General features: G+C 40.2%; 1 protein-coding gene across 1 annotated transcript in view; it reads right to left on the bottom strand.

Moving 5' to 3' along the window:
- IQGAP1 (IQ motif containing GTPase activating protein 1) overlaps positions 1 to 21333 on the bottom strand; it is a 114215-nt gene that overhangs the window by 71105 nt on the left and 21777 nt on the right. The window contains exons 3-4 of the mRNA XM_019010770.4: positions 4939 to 5095; positions 1486 to 1563 (exon numbers count right to left, since the gene is read on the bottom strand). Coding sequence (XP_018866315.2) covers positions 1486 to 1563; positions 4939 to 5095 — 235 coding nt within the window. The remainder of the gene's footprint in view (positions 1 to 1485; positions 1564 to 4938; positions 5096 to 21333) is intronic.

Below are 21333 nucleotides of genomic sequence, written 5' to 3'. Positions count from 1 at the left end.
CAGGTATGTATGCAACAATGCATATCTGTTGTATATTGTATACATATCAATATACTATATACGTAATATATAATTACATATGTAATATATTGTGTATATATAATATATTGTGTATATGATTATATATTACAATATGTAATTATATATTGTATATTATATAATATTGTAAAATTATATTATTACAATATATTCTATATTGTAATATATTGTATAAGTCAAATATTTATTTATACAATATACATATTTGTAAACAATATTTATATATTGCACAAAATACAAAATATAAAATGTATACAATATTTATATATTGAACAAAATACAAAATATAAAATGGTTTTAGCCACCTTCTGATACCTTACACCTCACTTTTTTAAAATAAATTTTCCTTTGGTTACAAAAATTTGAACTCTACAGGAAAGTATAAGGAAAATAAAAACCACCCTTAATCCCATCACACAGAAATGAAAACCATTTTATCTCCTTACAAATTTTTCCCAAGAACACTCACTTTATTTTCACACAAAAATAGTGATCTGATCTTAGCTAGAACACAAACTCCTATAACCTTCAACCGTTTTCCCCCACTTAATACATCAAAGGCCCTTTATTTGGGTTGATATCCTTTTAAATGGCACTAGTATTTGGCTGTAACACAATTAATACCCCTTGTAAAGAAACATGTACTTTGCTATCAATTTTTTCTATCATAATCAATGCTAAAAAATCCTTCTGTATACATTTTTTTGGTGCTTTCTGATTATTTATTTGGGATAACTTCCCAGAAGCAGAATTCTTACGTCAAAGGATATAAACAGAAAAAAACGAGAACAAAAGAAAGAACGAAATCAATCAATCCATTCATGTCTCTAAGAGTGACCATACAGTGTGGAAGTTATAGATTCAGACAGGACTGGGATGGCAATTTCACTGAAAGCAACACTAAATAAACTCCTGAGCAGAACACCCAGAAGATGTACACTCCAATCAAAACTGCAGCCATGACCAAAAACAGATCCAGGAAGTAAACGTCATTCTACCACCTCTACAATTTAAAATAAAAAATGACCCTTCATACTTCCTACAGATTTCTAAAATATTTCCTTATATTTCCAAAGGTCAAATTTTAATGTTAACAACTTTGTGAATAAATAAAAACCACTGATTTGGTATTCTTTAAAATGGTGAATCTCACAGCATGTGAATTCTATCTAAGGAAAAATAGTAAAATGTAAGTCTACAATTTGATGTAGTAAAAGTAGATATCATCACAGGGAATTTCTCTAGGGTAAGATGAAACAGGTATGAGGATTATAAAAGAAAAAGAACAAAACTATTTCCTAAGTCAAAAAGAAAGACATCTTTTAGTATTTAAAAAAACACCAAAGATTCTGAGAATAATTTCACAGGTAGAATGAGAACAGGTTGTTTGGGGGTTATGCCACAACAGCTGGAACAGAGCCTAAACTATTATCTCAGGTAAGTTACCTTAGGCAATCCAATCTCATCCATGGCATTCAACCACTGAATCACATTATCAGTGTGTCTAAAGTGGAGGCCAGTCGCCTAGAAAAAAAAAAGAAAATTAGGTATCATTGGCTGTATTGAAGCAAATATTAAATAAAAACTCTCTTCGCAAAAGTTTCCTCAAGAGATTTGACAAATTTTCCTTAATTTTGATGTCATTATGCTCACATTCCAATACCAAAAAGCCAAATCCACATCTCAGCTCCTCTCACTTAGGAACTACCTGGAGAGCCTTCTTGTGTATAGTGTGCTCAACAGAACATGTGGTCTTTGGAGTTAAATTATCTTGGATTCAATTACTGGCTTCGTAATCTACTGGTGACACTGGACAAGCCACTTCATCCTTTAGGGACAGAGTTTTACCATCTAGAACAGCTGCTTTGTATGTATAAAAACTAAGTGAGATAATGCACATAAACAAATTAGTATGGTGTCTGAATACACAGAAGATGTTCACAAAATGCTGTATAAAAATACCACGCTGGGACGGTGGCTCATTCCTGTAATTCCAGCACATTGGGAGGCTGAGGTGGACAGATCACCTGAGGTCAGGAGTTTGAGATCAGCCTGGCCAACATGGTGAAACCCCATCTCTACTAAAAATACAAAAATTAGCCGGGTGTGGTGGTGCGCACCTGTAATCCCAGCTACTCGGGAGGCTGAGGCAGGAGAATTGTTGAACCTGGGAGGCAGAGGTTGCAGTGAGAGCCAAGACGGCACCACTGCACTCCAGCCTAGGCGACAGAACGAGACTCTGTCTTAAAAAAAATCAATCAGGGCTTTCATTCTATATATATAGATATCCCCTCTAAACTTCAATGTCTGCTTTTTTTTGAAACAGGGCTCCACTTTGTTGTCCAGGCTGCAGTGCACTGGCACAATCGGCTCACTGGCACAATCGGCTCACTGGCACAATCGGCTCACTGCAGCCTCACCTCCTGGGCTCAAGCGATATTCTCACCTTTGCCTCCTGAGTAGCTGGGACTACGAGTGCATGTCACCATGCCCATCTAATTGTTTTTCTATTTTTTGTAGAGCGGAGGTTTCACCTTGTTGCCCAGGCTGATCTCAAACTCCTAGACTCAAGTGAGGGCTCCCACCTCAGCCTCCCAAAGTGCTGGGATTATAGGCATGAGCCACTGCACCCAGCCATTTTTTTTTTATTGTTGCTGCAGAGTCTCCGCTCTCCTTTTACACTATCTGCAAAGTCTCCACTCTCCTTTTACGCTATCTTCCCATTCTGCCTACAGAATAGCTCCAGAGTTGTCTTCAGAATAACTGTGTATTCAAAACTGAGCAAAGGGCTGGGCACAGTGGCTCATGCCTGTAATCCTGGCACTTTGAGAGGCCAAGGTGGGAGGATAACTTAAGCCCAGGAGTTGGAGACCAACCTGGGCAACATAGTGAGACCCCCATCTCTACACTAAAATTTGTTTAAATTAGCCTGGTGTAGTAGCATGCTCTCATAGTCCCAATACTAGGGAGGCTGAGGTGGGAGGATTGCTTGAGCCTAGGGAGGTCAGGGCTGCAGTGAGCCATGATGGCATTACTGCACTCTAGCCTGGGTGACACAGCAAGACCCTGTCTCAAAACAAAAACCAACCAACCAACCAACAACGAAAAAACCCACTGAACATATAAGTCTTTTTGATTAAGGAAAGTTTCTGTTTATGATGTTAATTTTGGCTGAGTACCTATACCATTCCTTGTTTTCCCTTGAATTTAAACATAAAACATAAAAAATCTCTTTGACATTGTAGCCTTACTCATTCTGAGTTTGGGCCCAGTTATTAGAGCTGACCACCCTTACATTTGGTCTTGGTAATGCAATTCTCCACTATCTTTCATAGTCATCATTTTTCAAATAAGGGTTCACAGGTAACCTCTGTAGACAAGAAAATTTGGTCCTTGTCAACATCCCCATTTTTTTGGGGGGAGACAGAGTCTTGCTCTGTTGCCCAGGCTGGAGTGCAGTGGTGCTATCTCAGCTCACTGTAACCCCCGCCTCCTGGGTTCAAGTGATTCTCCTGCCTCAGCCTCCTGAGTGGCTGGGATTACAGGTGTGCGCCACCAAGCCTGGCTAATTTTTATATTTTTAGTAGAGATGGGGTTTCACTAAGTTGGCCGGGTTTGTCTTGAACTCCTGACCTCAAGTGATCCGCCCGCCTCAAACTCCCAAAGTGCTGGGATTACAGGCATGAACTACTGGGCCTGGCCCAACATTCCAACTTAATTAAGCAGTCAGTCTTCTTCTTTACAGCACCTTGAGACACAGGAATCAAACCCTCTCACTTATCTCAATTTTCTGAAACTGAATCACTTTCCCATTGTACCTTGAACTCCAGCAACGCACGGTGATGTTTCTTCATGAAGTTACTTTTGCATTCAATTTGCCAACAAATCTCAGTGCTTAAAATTCATTTCTTTTTTTAAGAGACAGGTGGGAGTGCAGTGGCGCAATATTAACTCCCTACAGCTTCAACCTCCTAGGCTCAAGCAATCCTCTTGCCTCAGTCTCCCAAGTAGCCAGGACTACAGCATGTGTGACCATGTCTGGCTAATTTTTTTTTTTGTAAGACAGGGTCTCATTATATTGCCCAGGCTACTCTCAAACTCCTGGTCTTAAGTGATCCTACCACCTTGGCCTTCCAAGTACTGGGATTACAGGTGAGAATCAGTGTGCCCAGCCTAAAATTAGGTTTTCTTTTTTTTTTTTTTTTTTTTTTTTTGATGGAGTCTCACTCTGAAACCCAGGGCTGGAGGGCAGTGGCATGATCTTGGCTCACTGCAACCTCCGCCTCCCGGGTTCAAGCGATTCTCCTGCCTCAGCCTCCTGAGTAGCTGGGATTACAGGCATGCACCACCACGCCCGGCTAATTTTTGTATTTTTGGTAGAGACGGGGTTTCACCATGTTGGTCAGGCTGGTCTCGAACTCCTGACCTTGTGATCCGCCCACCTCAGCCTCCCAAAGTGCTGGGATTACCGGCGTGAGCCACCGTGCCCGGCCCCAAAACTAGATTTAAAGTAGTAATTCCCCTAGTTATTTCTTCTACCTTCTAAAGAATTAAAAAATTCATCTACAACTAGGAAAATTTCTAGATATATAACATCATAAGAATTCTACCAGAAACAAAGACAGCTAAAGTTCTTTTCCTAGTACATATTTTTTTGTGGGGGGACAGGGTAGGGGGGAGGCGGGCTTTCCAGATAAATTCTAAAAGAGATGTAATAATATTTGCCTAGTACATATTGCCTTTGCACAAATTTCTCCATCCTGCCAGGCATTTTAAAGGCTATAATTTGTTGCAACAAACACACCTTACACATACTTCTCAATAACTCTTACACAAAATAAAACATGCTAACTTTCTCAAGTTGACAGAAATCTAAGCACAAAGCAAGGAAGGACTCACCTTGTATCTGGTCTGTTCTCGATCATAGATTTTTTTCAGGGACACTACTTTGGGAGAGAAGAAGTTCCCCAGTTTGGCAAGGTAGACCCCATTCCTAAGCCCCTCCTCCAGTTCTGTGGTAGGAGGCAGATCTTCCCCTAGGCATGCTTCCATCCACCTGCACAAAAGGAGAGAGGATCCAAAAAAAAGAAAGGGAAGGTCAGAACTTTTCCTTAGAGATTTTAAGCTTAATTTCCATTCTCCCTGGAGAAGCTTAAACTGAACATAATAGCACTCTTTTACAATTGGTTCCACACACATCCTTACCCTGCCTGGCCCAGTCAGATCTCAGAGGCGGGGAACTTAGGAAAATTCCTGAGCATGAATGCCACTTTCTTCTCCACCCCACTTTCCTCTGCTGCAGCAACACAGCCAGCTGGCTCCCCAGATCCTGACTGCTCCCAGAACCTCAGACCCTTTCCCTCAGTCCTTAAGTTGCTCTTTAACAAATCCTAAGAAAAGCCATTTGTAACTGAAGCCACCGTTTCAACTGTTCAGAAGCTTTAATTTGTTGCTGACATTCTCTTCCAGTTTCAGAACTCAGAATCCACAGTGAATTTCTAGGTCCAAGTTTTAAGGTTGCTTGGGGGTTATCAAAACAGACTCAATTATTTCAGCTAAAATATTAAAAGAAACTCCTATGGAAGCAGTAAATAATGAATTCTCAGATTTTTGGAGGCAGGGAGGAGGTTGTAAAAAGGATAGGAAAAGAAAACTATGTTCCAAAAAGAAAAAGAATAAAACAAAGAAAAAAAGAAAACTGTATTTTCCCCTTCAAATATCTCTTAGTAAATTTCAAGAAAGCCTAAGACAAAACAAAGGAAAGTTTAGTTACATGTATTTTCTACCAACGGAAACATAGGTAACTAAAGATCATTTATGGCAATGGTTTTCTTTTCCTTTTCTTCTTTTTTCTTTTGAGACAAAGTCTCACTCTATTGCCCAGGCTGGAGTGCAGTGGCATGATCTCAGCTCACTGCAACCTCCGCCTCCCGGGTTCAAGCAATTCTGCCTCAGCTTCCTGAGTAGCTGGGACTCCAGGCATGCACCACCATGCCCAGCTAATTTTTTATTTTTAGTAGAGACGGGGTTTCATCATATTGACCAGGCTGGTCTCAAACTCCTGACCTCAAGTGATCCACCCACCTCAGCCTCCCAAAGTGCTGGGATTACAGGTGTGAGCCACTGGACCCGGACCATGGCAACAGTTTTCAACCACTGAGCCACAGAATCCTGTGAATATCGAAGGAAAGCTATAGAACCTTCCCCTAGAAAAATATACATATACTTAAATTTTACATGTAATTTCAGAGACTTCATTGACTCTAGGAACCCTAGATTTAAAACTCCTAATTTAAAATTATTTCACTCAATTTTTTTTTTTTTTAAGTTGGAGTCTCACTCTGTTGCCCAGGCTGGAGTGCAATGGTACAATCTCAGCTCACTACAACCTCTGCCTCCCGGGTTCAAGCAATTCTCCTGCCTCAGCCTCCCGAGTTGCTGGGATTACAGGCCTGTGCCACCACACCCGGCTAATTTTTTGGTATTTTTAGTAGAGATGGGGTTTCACCATATTGGTCAGGCTGGTCTTGAACTCCTGACCTCAGGTGATCCACCCACCTCGGCCTTCCAAAGTGCTGGGATTACAGGCGTAAGCCACTGTTCCCAGCTCAGTCTTGCTTTTAAATCTACTCTGCCTTTAAATTAGCCAGCGTACTCTCTAACACATGAAGCCTGATGGGTATATGAATGGGCCAGATAATTTTCTGGTTGTTTCCTATACTCGATGATAAGCTTCTCTGCTGTCTTTTCTTTCTTTCAAATAGTAGAACTTAAATTGTCAGAAAGGGGAAAAATGAAACAAATGAGTTTTCCAGAAGAGTTGTCATAATAAATGAGATACCAATTTGAAATGGCTACAAAAATCTAAACTATACCTCTATTGAGCCTGAAGATGCAAAGGGCAATGTGGAAAAGAATGGCAGTTGTCGGTACGGAAAATAGTGTAGTTCAAGGACACATCTCATCTTTTTACTGCTAAAAAGGATGCTGATAAAATCATTCTGGCAAACAACTACTGGCAACTCCAGCTCTCAGGGGACAATCTAACTCGGGTTCTCATTAACAGTGAAAACCTAACAACCTCAGCCTAAGCCAAAAATGGCCCTCAAGCACGTAACAGTACCAAAAAAAAAAAAGTTACTTATTTTTCTTTTTAAAATGAAGTAAACACACAGGGAAAAACTATGGATAAAGAGCACAGTAGATACTTTTGCCTTGAATCAGAGCCAGTTACCAGAGGTATTTAGGTTTTCCTCTTTTCTGAGATTTCTAGACAAAAATAAAAGGAGAGCCCATGGTAACATCTCCCAGCATTCTTTATATTTCCTTTCCCTAGTCCAACTGCTATAAAACAGTCCTGACTTAGATGTTTCCTATAGCTGGGTAGAATGCTCTTCGTATAACACAGGTGTCAGGTCAGAGAAGAAAGGCCAACTGTGATTTGGTGAAAGTTATTAAATAGAAAGAATGAGCTAGAATAAACAGGGAGGCAAAATACATTGTTTCTAAACAACTGCTCAAATCTGAAGCTGCCTTCCAAGTCACCTCACCACATACGTGGCTTGCCCACCAATCTGAGCTATTTCACAATGGACTATCACCTGGTTTGTTTATAAAATAAATCAGGACTAGGTAGGATGCAGTGGCTCACACCTGTAATCCCAGCACTTCGGGAGGCCAAGGCAGGCCGAACACTTGAGGTCAGGAGTTCCAGACCAGGCTGGACAACATGGCGAAACCCCATCTCTACTAAAAATACAAAAATTTGCCAGTGTGGTGGTGTGCACCTATAGTCTCAGATACTTGGGAGGCTAAGACAGGAGGATCACTTTAACCTGGGAGGTAGAAGCTGCAGTGAGTTGAGATGGTGGCACTGCACTCTAACTGGGGTGACAAAGTGAAACCCTGTCACAAATGAACAAATCAGGACCAAACTGCTTTGAAAAGTAAAGTGCCACGTTAACATTTTTAATGTTAGCAGAAGTTTGGATTCTAATCGAATTCCAAGATGACACAACAAACTCTTCTTTCAGTCTTTCTCTACAGCTCACATGAGATTTCCCCTTCTTCTACTAAATCACAGAATCAGAAAACATGAGAGCCAGGAAGCAAATGCACTTCTAGGGAAAATCCCTTTGTTTGTTTTTAATATAATATATATCTAAAAATGGCCAGGCACAGTAGCTCACGCCTGTAATCCCAGCACTTTGGGAGGCCAAGGCAGGAGGATTGCTTGAGCCCAAGAGTTCAGGACCAGCCTGGCAACACAGCCAGACCCTGTCTCTACAAAAAATTTAAAAATTAGCCAGGCGTGGTGGCACGTGCCTGTAGTCCTAGCTACTTGAGAGGCTGCAGCAGGAGGACCGTTCGAGCCCAGGAGGTCAAGGCTGCAGTGAGTTATGATCGTGCCACCATACTCCAACCTGGGCAACAGAGCAAAACTCTGTCTCAAAAATTTTATATATATATATATATATATATATATGAATGAGACAATTATTAAACATTTCTGAAATGTTTATATTTTCCATGTTATTATATAGTTTCTGAAGACTTTAAGTTTACATAAAAATTTAACCAAGTCCTTAATAAGTCACCTATCTTAGACATTTATGTCATTTCTAAATGTTTTCAACGATTAAATAATAGTGCAAGGAATATCTTTGTGCACAGTGTTCTTCTTTATTTAGAATTAATTCCTCAGGAAAGGTCCTTAGAAGTACAACTCCAAAATTAAAAATATAAACATTGAAAAAGAATCTAACTGGCCACAAGCCTGCTCAGAGGCTAATAATCTATTTGCACTTCCCCCCATTTACAAATAAGAATGAGGCTGATCCAAGGTCATCCAATAGCTAGTGGCAAAGATGGAATAACAAGACTGATTCCTAGGTTTAGAGTCCTCCTCACAGTATCACTCTTGCTCTCACTATATCACCTGAAAAGCCAAAAGGGGTTGAGCTCCACAGGCTGTCTAAAAAGGGAAAAATCGCAGAAATACCAAGAAGGAAAAAGGCTGGTATCTCTCCACATTCTGCCTACTATTTAATAATTAAAGGTATTTTAGCTTAACTAAATCCACCAGTGATTCCCAACTTAGACACAAAACTTTTCTTATAAAACTTAAATATTTAGAACTGGTTAAGTTTGGCAGGGTGCAGTGGTTCACGCCTGTAATCCCAGCACTTTGGGAGGCCAACGCGGGTGGATCACTTGAGGTCAGGAATTGGAGAAAAATCTGGCCAACAGGGTGAGACCCCGTCTCTACAAAAAATACAAAAATTAGCCAAGTGTGGTGGAGTATGCCTGTAATCCCAGCCACTACTTGGAAAACTGAGGCATGAGCTGAGATTGCATCACTGCACTCCAGCCTGGGCAACAGCAGAGCAAGTCTCTCTCTTAAAAGACAAACAAACAAACCTGGCTGAATTCATTCTCCTACTGAATACTGTGTTCCAAGTATGGTCTGACCAGCCTGAAATGGAACAGGACTATCACCTTCTTCATTATGACACTCCATAACCACAAAGCCTCAGCTTAAATTATTTTATTACACTTTTTCAATCAACAGAGACTCCTTTTTTCCCCAAATATAGAGCTGCTAAACCATATCTCTAGCTTTTTTTTTTTTTTGAAACGGAGTCTCGCTCTGTTGCCCAGGCTGAAGTGCAGTGGCATGATTTCAGCTCACTGCAACCTCCGTCTCCCAAGTTCAAGCAATTCTCCTGCCTCAGCCTCCCAAGTGGCTGGGATTACAGGCTTGTGCCACCACAACCGGCTAATTTTTATATTTTTAGTAGAGACGGGGTTTCACCATGTTGGCCAGGTTGGTCCTGAACTCCTGACCTCAGGTGATCCACCAGCCTCGGCCTCCCAAAGTGCTGGGATTACAGGCATGAGCCACCACGCCCGGCCTCTAGCTTTTTTATAAATTTAGCTTTATGAAGACTTTATTAAAAAAAATTTTTCTTTGAGATGGAGTCTCGCTTTGTCGCCCAGGCTAGAGTGCAATGGCATGATCTCAGCTCACTGCAACCTCTGGCTTCCGGGTTCAAGCAATTCTCCTGTCTCCTCTGGGTAGCTGGGATCAGCACGCCCGGCTAGTTTTTGTACATCTTAGTAGAGACGGGGTTTCACCATGTTGGCCAGGCTGGCCTTGAACTCCTGACCTCAAGTGATCCGCCCATCTTGGCCTCCCAAAGCGCTGGGATTATAGGCGTGAGCCACTGTGCCCGGCCTATAAAGACATTTAAAAATAAAACTATGGCTGAGGTGGGAGGGTTGCCTGAGTCTGTGAGTTTGAGGACGCAGTGAGCAGTGATCATACCACTGCATTCCCAGCCTGGGCGACAGTGAAACTCTTGTCTCAAAATCAATCAATCTATGCACAAAAGAAAAATCACTGGCCAACACAACTTTTTACCAATTCTCATATTTAACCCTGTCCTAGCAATAATCACAGAATCTCAAGGATGGAAGGCCCATTAAAGATCTTTCAGCCCATCTCAATTCCTCCACTCCCCTCACATGTTCTACTCCAACCCCAGTTTGATGTTCCCAAAACATCTCAGCCAAATCAGGAAGCAGGCTGACCCTGAATACTGACACAGAATCAAACATTCAAGGTAACCTAGTTCATTTCTGGACTCCAGTAGTCAGAAAGTTTTTGTTAAGCCGGCATCAATTCTCTACTGGCACCCTAAGCTGCCTCCTGGAGCAAGAGAACGTAAAAATAAAAGCATAATGTGAGTAGCACTGGCCATGGACTTGGAAAGATCTGGTTCTGTGTCCTGTCTCTGGCACTAACCGAGAAAGACAGCAAGCCACTTAACCAGTTCTTTCATTTGTTAAAAAAGGCTAACAGTATCTTCCAAGGTTTGTCATTGAGGATTAAATAAGATTGCAAGTGAAATAGAGCTAGCACAGTCCTTGGCTGGGTATTGAAAAAAATATTTGTGCCTTTCCTCCTATCCCCTCATGATGAGTCACATGCTGACAATTCCATAAGTAAAATGATTCCAGCTCCTTCAAGCATTAGTCATAAAAACAGAATAATAATAGCACCTACCCACAGAATGTTTATGAGGATTAAAGAGATGATAGTACATATAAAATACTAAAAACAGTGCCTGGCACAGAGTAAGTACTCAAAACGTTACCAGGTATTATATTAGCAGTGTTAGACATCATCTCTGCCCCCTCACGTCTTTTGCTCATCTCTGAACATTCTCCAACTGAACACTGTGTTCCAGGTATGGTCTGACCAGCCTGAAATGGAACAGGAGTATCATCTTTTTCATTCTGACACTGCATAACCACAAAGCCTCAGAATAAATTATTTTATTATGCTTTTTCAATCAACAGAGACTCGTTTTTCCCCGAATAAAGAGCTGCTAAACTTTATAATTCCATATTTAAATCATTATTTGCACTAATCTCCACAACATACCTTCATGATAGACTCGACCAAAACCACAAGTAGAGTTCAGCAACAAAATTCTTATATTTTTTATGTTTTTCACAAGAGATGTAACGAGCAGACAACAGGGTTCTTAATCTCTCCTCTCACATGGGATATTAAATATAAATATTCAATATTTTTCTCTTCAAGTTTAACCCCAGAACTGCTTTAGCAAATCTCACTCAAATGCAAAATTTTTAAAAAGGTGATGTCAGATCTGAAACACAAGTACTAAACAGGAAAGATGTAACATAAAATGACTCATTTTCAATATAAATGACACTTAAAAAATAATCTTCACACCATGTGGCAGACATGAAGCCAAATACTTTACATGCATTATTATCTCAATCTTTGCAACAACCTCTGAAGTATTATTGTAATTATTTTACAGATAAACTGTGGGTTCCAAAAAGTATATTCCAAGATTATCTGGCAAGTAAGCTCTCACTTGAACCCAAGTTGGTGTGATTCTGAAGCCCATACTCTGGCTTTTTTTTTTTTTCTTTTTTGAGACAGAGTCTATGTAGTGGTGTGATCATGGCTCACTGCAGCCTTGACTTCCAGGGTTCAAGCGATCCTCTGGATCTACCTACCTAGCCTCTCAAGAAGCTGGGTCACAAGCATGTGCCATAACACCCGGCTAATTTTTGCCTTTTTTTTGTAGAGAAAGGGTTTCACCATGTTACCCAGGGTGGTCCAAACTCCTGGGCTCAAGCCATCCACCTGCCTTACCCTCCCAAAGTGCTGGGATTACAGGCGTGAGCCACGAACCAGCATGAAGTTGATACTCTTAATTGCTACAGGATACTTCCTCCTTCAACAATAACAACAGTTACCACCTACTGAACATTCCCTTACAAATGCTCAAGTTCTGAAATTGGGCTTCCTGAAGTATCCCACACCACAATATATAACCTCATTAACAACCCTTACTTCTATCAAGCACTAAGGGAGAGGCCTAGTATTACACATTGGTGAAGCTGATACAATTAGTACAAAAATGAATGCTTATACAAAAGGCTATCTTTAATTACAGTCTTTTTATTTTTTTTTTGAGACAGCGTCTCGCTTTGCCACCCAGTCTGGAGTTCAGTGGCCCAATCACAGCTCACTGTGGCCTCAACCTCCTGGGATCAGTGATGCTCCCACCTCAGCCTCCTGAGTAGCTGGGACCACAGGTGTGTACCACCACATGAGGCTAATTTTTAAAATTATTTGTAGAGACAGCAACTCCCTATGTTACTCAGGCTGGTCTCCAACTCCTGGGCTCAAGGGATCCTTCCACCTCAGCCTCCCAAAGTGCAAGGATTATAGGCTTGAGCCACTCTGCTCAGCCTACATAGTAATTCTTACACCCTTTCATATTTATTCTACTTTTTAAAGTTTTTTTCTAAGTATTTAAAGTCAATTCCTCAAAAAAAAAAAAAAAAAAGGTGTCTATTCTGACACCCACGTATTCATTCAGGAAACATTTTGAACTGACTACTCTGTGGAACACTTATCAGTGGTATAACATTGTGCTGAATACCAGTCACCACCTTCAAGGGAATTACTCTCTGGTAACAGTTATGCTTAAACAGCTAGCTACAATAGGAGATGATATTTGAACTAGGCTTTGCTCAAATAAATTCTATTTACAATAGTGAAAAATGGGAAAAGGGACATGTAACATAAAGGAACAGCATAAAAATACTTAGGAATCCAACTTACAAGGGATGTGAAGGACCTCTTCAAGGAGAACTACAAACCACTGCTCAATGAAATAAAAGAGGATACAAACAAATGGAAGAACATTCCATGCTCATGTATAGGAAGAATCAATATCGTGAAAATGGCCATACTGAGCAAGGTAATTTATAGATTTAATGCCATCCCCATCAAGCTACCAATGACTTTCTTCACCGAATTGGAAAAAACTACTTTAAAGTTCATATGGAACCCAAAAAGAGCCCGCATTGCCAAGACAATCCTAAGCCAAAAGAACAAAGCTGGAAGCATCATGCTACCTGACTTCAAACTATACTACAAGGCTACAGTAACCAAAACAGCATGGTATGGTACTGGTACCAAAACAGAGATATAGACCAATGGAACAGAACAGAGCCCTCAGAAATAATACCACATATCCGCAACCATCTGATCTTTGACAAACCTGACAAAAACAAGAAATGGGGAAAGGATTCCCTATTTAATAAATGGTGCTGGGAAAACTGGCTAGCCATATGTAGAAAGCTGAAACTGGATACCTTCCTTACACCTTATACAAAAATTAATTCAAGATGGATTAAAGACTTATATGTTAGACCTAAAACCATAAAAACCCTAGAAGAAAACCTAGGCAATACCATTCAGGACACAGACATGGGCAAGGACTTCATGTCTAAAACACCAAAAGCAATGGCAACAAAAGCCAAAATTGACAAATGGGATCTAATTAAACGAAAGAGCTTCTGCACAGCAAAAGAAACTACCATCAGAGTGAACAGGCAACCTACAGAATGGGAGAAAATTTTTGCAATATACTTATCTGACAAAGGGCTAATATCCAGAATCTACAAAGAACTCAAACAAATTTAAAAGAAACAAACAACCCCATCACAAAGTAGGGGAAGGATGTGAACAGACACTTTGCAAAAGAAGACATTTATGCAGCCAACAGACACATGAAAAAATGGTCATCACTAGCCATCAGAGAAATGCAAATCAAAACCACAATGAGATACCATCTCACACCAGTTAGAATAGTGATCATTAAAAAGTTAGGAAACAGGCTGGGCACGGTGGCTCACGTCTGTAATCCCAGCACTTTGGGAGGCCAAGGCAGGTGAATCATGAGGTCAGGAGATCGAGACCATCCTGGCTAACACGGAGAAACTCCATCTCTACTAAAAATACAAAAAATTAGCTGGGCGTGGTGGCAGGCACCTGTAATCCCAGCTACTCGGGAGGCTGAGGCAGGAGAATGGCATGAACACGGGAGGTGAAGCCTGCAGTGAGCCAAGATTGTGCCACTGCACTCCAGCCTGGGCGACAGAGCAAGACTCCGTCTCAAAAAAAAAAAAAAAAAGTCAGGAAACAACAGGTGCTGGAGAGGATGTGGAGAAATAGGAACACTTTTACACTGTTCGTGGGACTGTAAACTGCTTCAACCATTGGGGAAGACAGTGTGGCAGTTCCTCAAGGATCTAGAACTAGAAATACCATTTGACCCAGCCATCCCATTACTGGGTATGTACCCAAAGGATTATAAATCATGCTGCTATAAAGACACATGCGCACGTATGTTTACTGCGGCACTATTCACAATAGCAAAGACTTGGAACCAACCCCAATGTCCATCAATGATAGAATGGATTAAGAAAATGTGGCACATATACACCATGGAATACTATGAAGCCATAAAAAAGGATGAGTTCATGTCCTTTGTAGGGACATGGATGAAGCTGGAAACCATCATTCTCAGCAACATATCGCAGGGACAAAAAACCAAACACCACATGTTCTCACTCATAGGTGGGAACTGAACAATGAAAACACTTGGACACAGGAAGGGGAACATCACACACTGGGGCCTGTTGTGGGGTAGGGGGAGGCGGGAGGGATAGCATTAGGAGACATACCTAATGTAAATGACGAGTTAATGGGTGCAGCACATCAACATGGCACATGTATACATTATGTAACAAACCTGCACGTTGTGCACATGTACCCTGGAACTTAAAGTATAATAAATAAAAAAATTAAAAAAAAAAAAAGGAACAGCATAACACAAAGGACAAAAAAAAGGCTGAAAACAAATGGCACATTCAAGGAATGGTAAGTCACTGTGGTAGAGAAGTAGGTGTAAAAGTATCTGGATTAGTAATCTAACCTATAGGAATGGGAGCCATGGGAGGTTTTCAAGTAGACTTAGAAGGAGAACTTGGACAGCAGCATGGACGACAGATTCAAGGGAGAAATATTAGGCAAACATTTCAGTAATCCAGGTGAGTGGTAATACAGTCTTTAACTGGGACAATGGTGGAAACAGAATGATTAACAATTACAAAGGTAGAATTGACCCCATTTGACAATCTGTTAGATGAGGGACAGGGATTAGAACGGCAGTGGGAAAGATGTGAAATCTCACAGATGACTGAAAAGGCGGGGGGCATGGAGGGTGGGGAAGCAGTTAGCTACAGACCTCACGGTTCACAACTAACATTAAACACCAAATGGATCAGAGAATTTTTTAAAAAAGAAAAAATAGTTATATACTCTTAAAATGAGAAAGAAGTTTACAAACACTACTACAGAAGCAGAAATCAGAAAGGAAAAGATAAATTGGCTAGTATTTAAACTTCTGTAAGGCCATTTTTTAAAAACTAAATAAAACTTTAACAGGAAAGGCTACTGGAGGAAAAAAATCACAACATATAACAAAGAGCTAACAATATTCCATAATCTTTATATGTATATACATTTTAAACACTTGAAATAAAATGGCAAACATTTCCCTAGAAAAATATGCTAGAAACACAAATTTAAAAATTCATAAAATATACATATAGCCAGTAATTTATAAGAAAATTTCCCAATCTTACTACTAACCAAAGAAATGCAAAGTAAAGTAACAATATCACCATCTTCAGCTATCAGACTAGCAAAGATTTTTAAAAATAACATTGTTGTCCAGTGTGTCGGGAAGCCCCACATTCTGACACACAATTCTAGGAGAAAATCTGGCACCACACACCATCTACAGCAAACTTACAAACACTTCTATAAAAGGAAAAAAGAGGTTTTTTTCTTATTTTTTAAAAGATGATTTGGTGACTTGCGGCATGGATGACTACATAAAAGATGATGCCATTAAACAAGACTGGGGACACCCACAAAAGCCGGAGAGGATGAGCAATTCATGGTTGAAACATGTTCAGCTTGAAATGTCAACGGGACATCCAGACAGTGGCATCTTGTAGGCAGTTGGAAACACAGGTCTCAGGAGGGAGACCTGTTGCTGAAGACCTAAATCTGGAAAATGACACCACAAGAGTAGATAAGCCCACAGAGAAAGAGGCTGTGGAGAAAAATGTAAAAGCTGAAGCACTGTGCCTCAGAGAACACCAACACTTAAGAGGTGAAAGAGACAAAGATAGCGTCTGTGATCAAGTTAAGAACCAGGAGAGAATCACACAACGGCAATCAAGGAAGGAAAAAATCAGCAAACTGGTAGAGGTCACCAGCTTTCAATGCTGCAGAGAGGCGGGTGGTGAAGAGAAAAGGATGTGGCACACAAGCAAGAAGGTCATCTTTGGCTCCTGTAAGGGGAGTCTCAGTGGAGTGGTGACACAGGAGTCCATTTAAAATAACTAGAAAAGTAACTAAAAGTAGGAAGGAGAGGTAGCAAATGTAGGCTTCTTTTTCTAATTTTTATTTTATTATTATTATTACTTTTTTTATAACGGAGACAAGGTTTCACTATGTTGTCCAGGCTGGTATGGAACTCCTGAACTCAAGAGATTCTTGACTTCCAACCCCCAACTCCCTCCCCGCCCCCTTCTCCACCTCCCAAAGTACTGGGATTACAGGCATGAGTCACTGCACCCAGCCAACTTCTTTTTCTAGAAGTATAAGAAAGGAAGAGGAAAAACTAGGGGGAATGGAGAAGGAGTTAGTCTGAGATGGTGACATGTCCTGGGAAAGTGTCTTTTTATTTTTTTTAAATGATTGTGGAAAAAGCATATTTTTATAGTCTGCAAGAAAAGAACACGTGAAGGAGGGGCTAAAGATACAGGAATAAGAACAAAAGAAAGCAAGGTTCTGAAGAGCAGAGGCGGCAGCCAGCTACAGAAAGGAATATACCCCACTTCTTCCCTGAGGTAAGAGGGAAGGACATAAGAAAAACCAAGAATGACATGTTATCCCGCTAACTTCTCTGAGCTTCCATTTCCCATATATAAAGCAGGATTAGCAACACACCAAACTTCATAAGGTTGTTGTAAGGATTAAATGAGATGATATATACCAAATACTAGTGATCACCTGGAGTCCACTAAGGAGACCATTCAGAGGCAAAACTTCTTATCTGAGGAATTTAGAAGTAATTAACTTCCCTATTATCTAAAATCGGCACCTGGTTCCAGCTCTCTTTTCAACCTAAAATTTGTAAGCAACTAGACTTTCTATACATCTCTGGAATGCCATGCCAAAACTCACTGTGCAACCCTTGCTGACATTACGTCTAAAAATGTAATCATTTATCATGACCTATTGGCTAATATGGTCCAAACTACCCTTAAGCTCCTGCTTTAAGTTCCATAAATACCCTAAGGAAAAATCCACCACGAGCTCAGTTCTCTCTTGCTGAGGCATTCTTCTGCAGAGTTCCTTCTTTCTAATAAAACTTTCCTTTTTCAAACCTATACTGCTGTCAGTAAATTCTTCCTACCAACCTGTGAGTTGACTACTTTCCAATGCCGGGGCTCTGACACCTCACCCAGCAACTAGTAGTAGGCTCTAAATAATGATAGCTATGTATATGTGTATGTACACATGAGTGTGGGGGTGAAATGGTTAGATCCACAGAAATAAACCTCTAATGGAGTCTGACACTCCATGATTTACATAATACCTGTCTATCTTGTCTTACTGATAACACTTTTCAAAGGGAGTAAATACTTGGCCCTACCCACTCTACACTCAGCAAGACAAATAAATAACTATACTGAGAACTCTACTGTGGTAAACCTTAAAACAAGCCCAGACTAACAGCATATGCAGAAAAGAATAAGGGTGGAAATCTGAATTAGGGGTCTGTGGAGAGGAAACCAGTTGAACAAGTTCTGCAGAGCACATGACTTCAGTGGTTTCCCAGCTCTGTGCAATACAGAAGGGGAACATACCAATGCCGGAACTGACCACTTCAAGCCATTGAGATTCAGTTCCTCCAGGAACAGCTCCTCTGGTACCACACCCATCTTGCACAGCAAACATCCCCAAATGCCAGGGTTACTCTATGCTAAAAACCTCCCAAATTTGGCTGTCTTTCTCCACAATTAGGATTATACTAAACCACTAACACTTCTGAGCACCACCTAGGCATTGGAAACAGCCTAGAAATTTCCATGTGGTAATGGTAAATCTAAGTCTTGAGAGAAAGGAATGCAGAGTATTTCATAAAGCATTCTTCACCATACGCAGAAAGAGGGGAATCAGGATGACTTCCCAGAGAAAATGGTACTGATTTTATAGGTCTTGAAAGACTTGTGGTATGTGTTGATAAGGGAGAATACGTCAGGCCAAGGGCAGAGAATGTGCAGACCCTTGGAAGGATTTACACAGGAATTAAAGAATAAGATTTAATTCAAAAGACCATTCTGAGCAGTTGTAGGAGAAAGGGCTAGAGAGAAGTGAGGAGACACTAAAGAAAGTATTGCAGTAATCCAGCCAAGGAACAAAAAAGGCTTGTTTTTCAAACCATACAAGCAAAATGAGAAATCTTGATAGTATCTGTTTTAAAGGAAACTTGAGTATAAATTAGGCCAATCTGAAAAGCTACAGGAATAAGTGAAAAACATGGAAATGTTTTTGCTTCAAGTTATATATTTAACTTCTGTGTGTATTTATATCTAATACAGACCCCTGAGCAAATCACTTCATTCTTAGCATAATCAGATAGAATAGGTCAAGTCTACTTGTCAAAATTACATGTCTAATTGTTTTATTTCAATAGAGTCCCTGGTCTTATTGGAGAAACAGAAACTAGATCATAGCGATGGGTTGCACAACTCAGCAAATTTACTAAATATTATTGAATTGTACATTAAAAAAACAGGTGGATTTTGTGGGATGTGTATTAAACTCCAATAAAGTTTTTTGTTTGTTTAAGTCTCGGCTAATAGATTACTTACTCCTTGATCAAGTCTTCAGATCCAGAGTCTGGTGAAACATTACCATGGTCAGCTGTCTATCTATCCATCCATCCCTAGTTTACCACTTATCACGGAGCATGAAAGACCTTTTAATCTTAAATGAAATGAAATAAAATTCCAAAGCTGAGTTAAATCTAGATGATAGCTAAGTCTCAGAAGCTACAGCCTTATCATTACTAACCTGTGAGCAGCTCTTGAGAAGAAAAAAACAGGTAAGAGTCCTCTACAAAGTAGAAGACAGGTACCTATTTCTCTGTAAAAGCAATCCTCTGCTAGAGCCATATGTGTCAAAAATTTAATTTTCACACCTATTATTTAGTAAGAAAATAAGGGAGTGGGGGTTAACTATGATATACATTAAGAACACAGTACTGCCAGGTGAGGTGGCTCACGCCTATAATCCCAGCACTTTGGGAGGCTGAGACAAGGAGGATCATCTGAGCCTGGGGGTGTTATGGCTGCAGTGAGCCCAGATCACACCACTGCATTCCAGCCTGGGTAACAGAGTGAGACCCTGTATCCAAAAAAAAAGAAAAGAAAAGAAAAGAAAGAAAGAAAGAATGTAGTACTTGCCTTCTAAGGCTAACAGTGCATTAGGAAAGAGAAAAGTTATAATAAAGGTACATGAGAGAGGAACATCTAACTTAGACCTGGGGTAAGGATGGATGGCCAAGTGAGTTTCCCAGAGGAATGCTAACTGATTTTCTTAGATAGGCAATATATTTTTTACACAGGTCAATACTTCAATACACAGTTCGAAATTCAAAAAGCATAAAAAAGATACCCAATTAAAAGGAAGAAAACTCCATGAAGTGAACAGGAAAGAGTGACATATGCTGCAGAGATTAAGTACTAGAAAAATTTCCATGGGACATAGCAATTAGGCCATTGGTGATATGAGCAAGAGAAATTTCTTTTTCTTTTTCTTTTTTTTTTTTTTTTGAGGGGATCTTGGGAATGTTTTTCTTTTTTTTTTTTTTATTATACTTTAAGTTCTAGGGTACATGTGCACAACATGCAGGTTTGTTACATATGTATACACGTGCCATGTTGGTGTGCTGCACCCATTAACTCATCATTTAGCATTAGGTATATCTCCTAATGCTGTCCCCCCCCTTCCCCCTACCCCACAACAGGCCCCGGTGTGTGATGTTCCCCACCCTGTGTCCATGTGTTTTCATTGTTCAATTCCCACCTATGAGTGAGAACATGTGGTGTTTGGTTTTCTGTCCTTGTGATAGTTTGCTGAGAATGATAGTTTCCAGCTTCATCCATGTCCCTACAAAGGACATGAACTCATCCTTTTTTATGGCTTCATAGTATTCCATGGTGTATATGTGCCACATTTTCTTAATCCAGTCTATCATTGATGGACATTTGGGTTGGTTCCAAGTGTTTGCTATCATGAATAGTGCCGCAGTAAACATACGTGCGCATGTGTTCTTTATAGCAGCATGATTTATAATCCTTTGGGTACATACCCAGTAATGGGATGGCTGGGTCAAATGGTATTTCTAGTTCTAGATCCTTGAGGAATTGCCACACTGTCTTCCACAATGGTTGAACTAGGAAATACCATTCAGGACATAGGCATGGGCAAGGACTTCATGTCTAAAACACCAAAAGCAATGGCAACAAATGCCAACATTGAGAAATGGGATCTAATTAAACTAGAGCTTCTGCACAGCAAAAGAAACTACCATCACAGTGAACAGGCAACCTACAGAATGGGAGAAAATTTTTGCAATCTGCTCATCTGACAAAGGGCTAATACCCAGAACCTACAAAGAACTCAAACAAATTTACAAGAAAAAAACAAACAACCCTATCAAAAAGTGGGCGAAGGATATGAACAGACACTTCTCAAAAGAAGACATTTATGCAGCCAACAGACACATGAAAAAATGCTCATCATCA

This window comes from Gorilla gorilla, chromosome 16, assembly GCF_029281585.2.
Source record: "Gorilla gorilla gorilla isolate KB3781 chromosome 16, NHGRI_mGorGor1-v2.1_pri, whole genome shotgun sequence".
Classification (NCBI taxonomy): Eukaryota; Metazoa; Chordata; class Mammalia; order Primates; family Hominidae; genus Gorilla; species Gorilla gorilla.
This window is presented reverse-complemented; position numbering and strand designations above follow the sequence as displayed.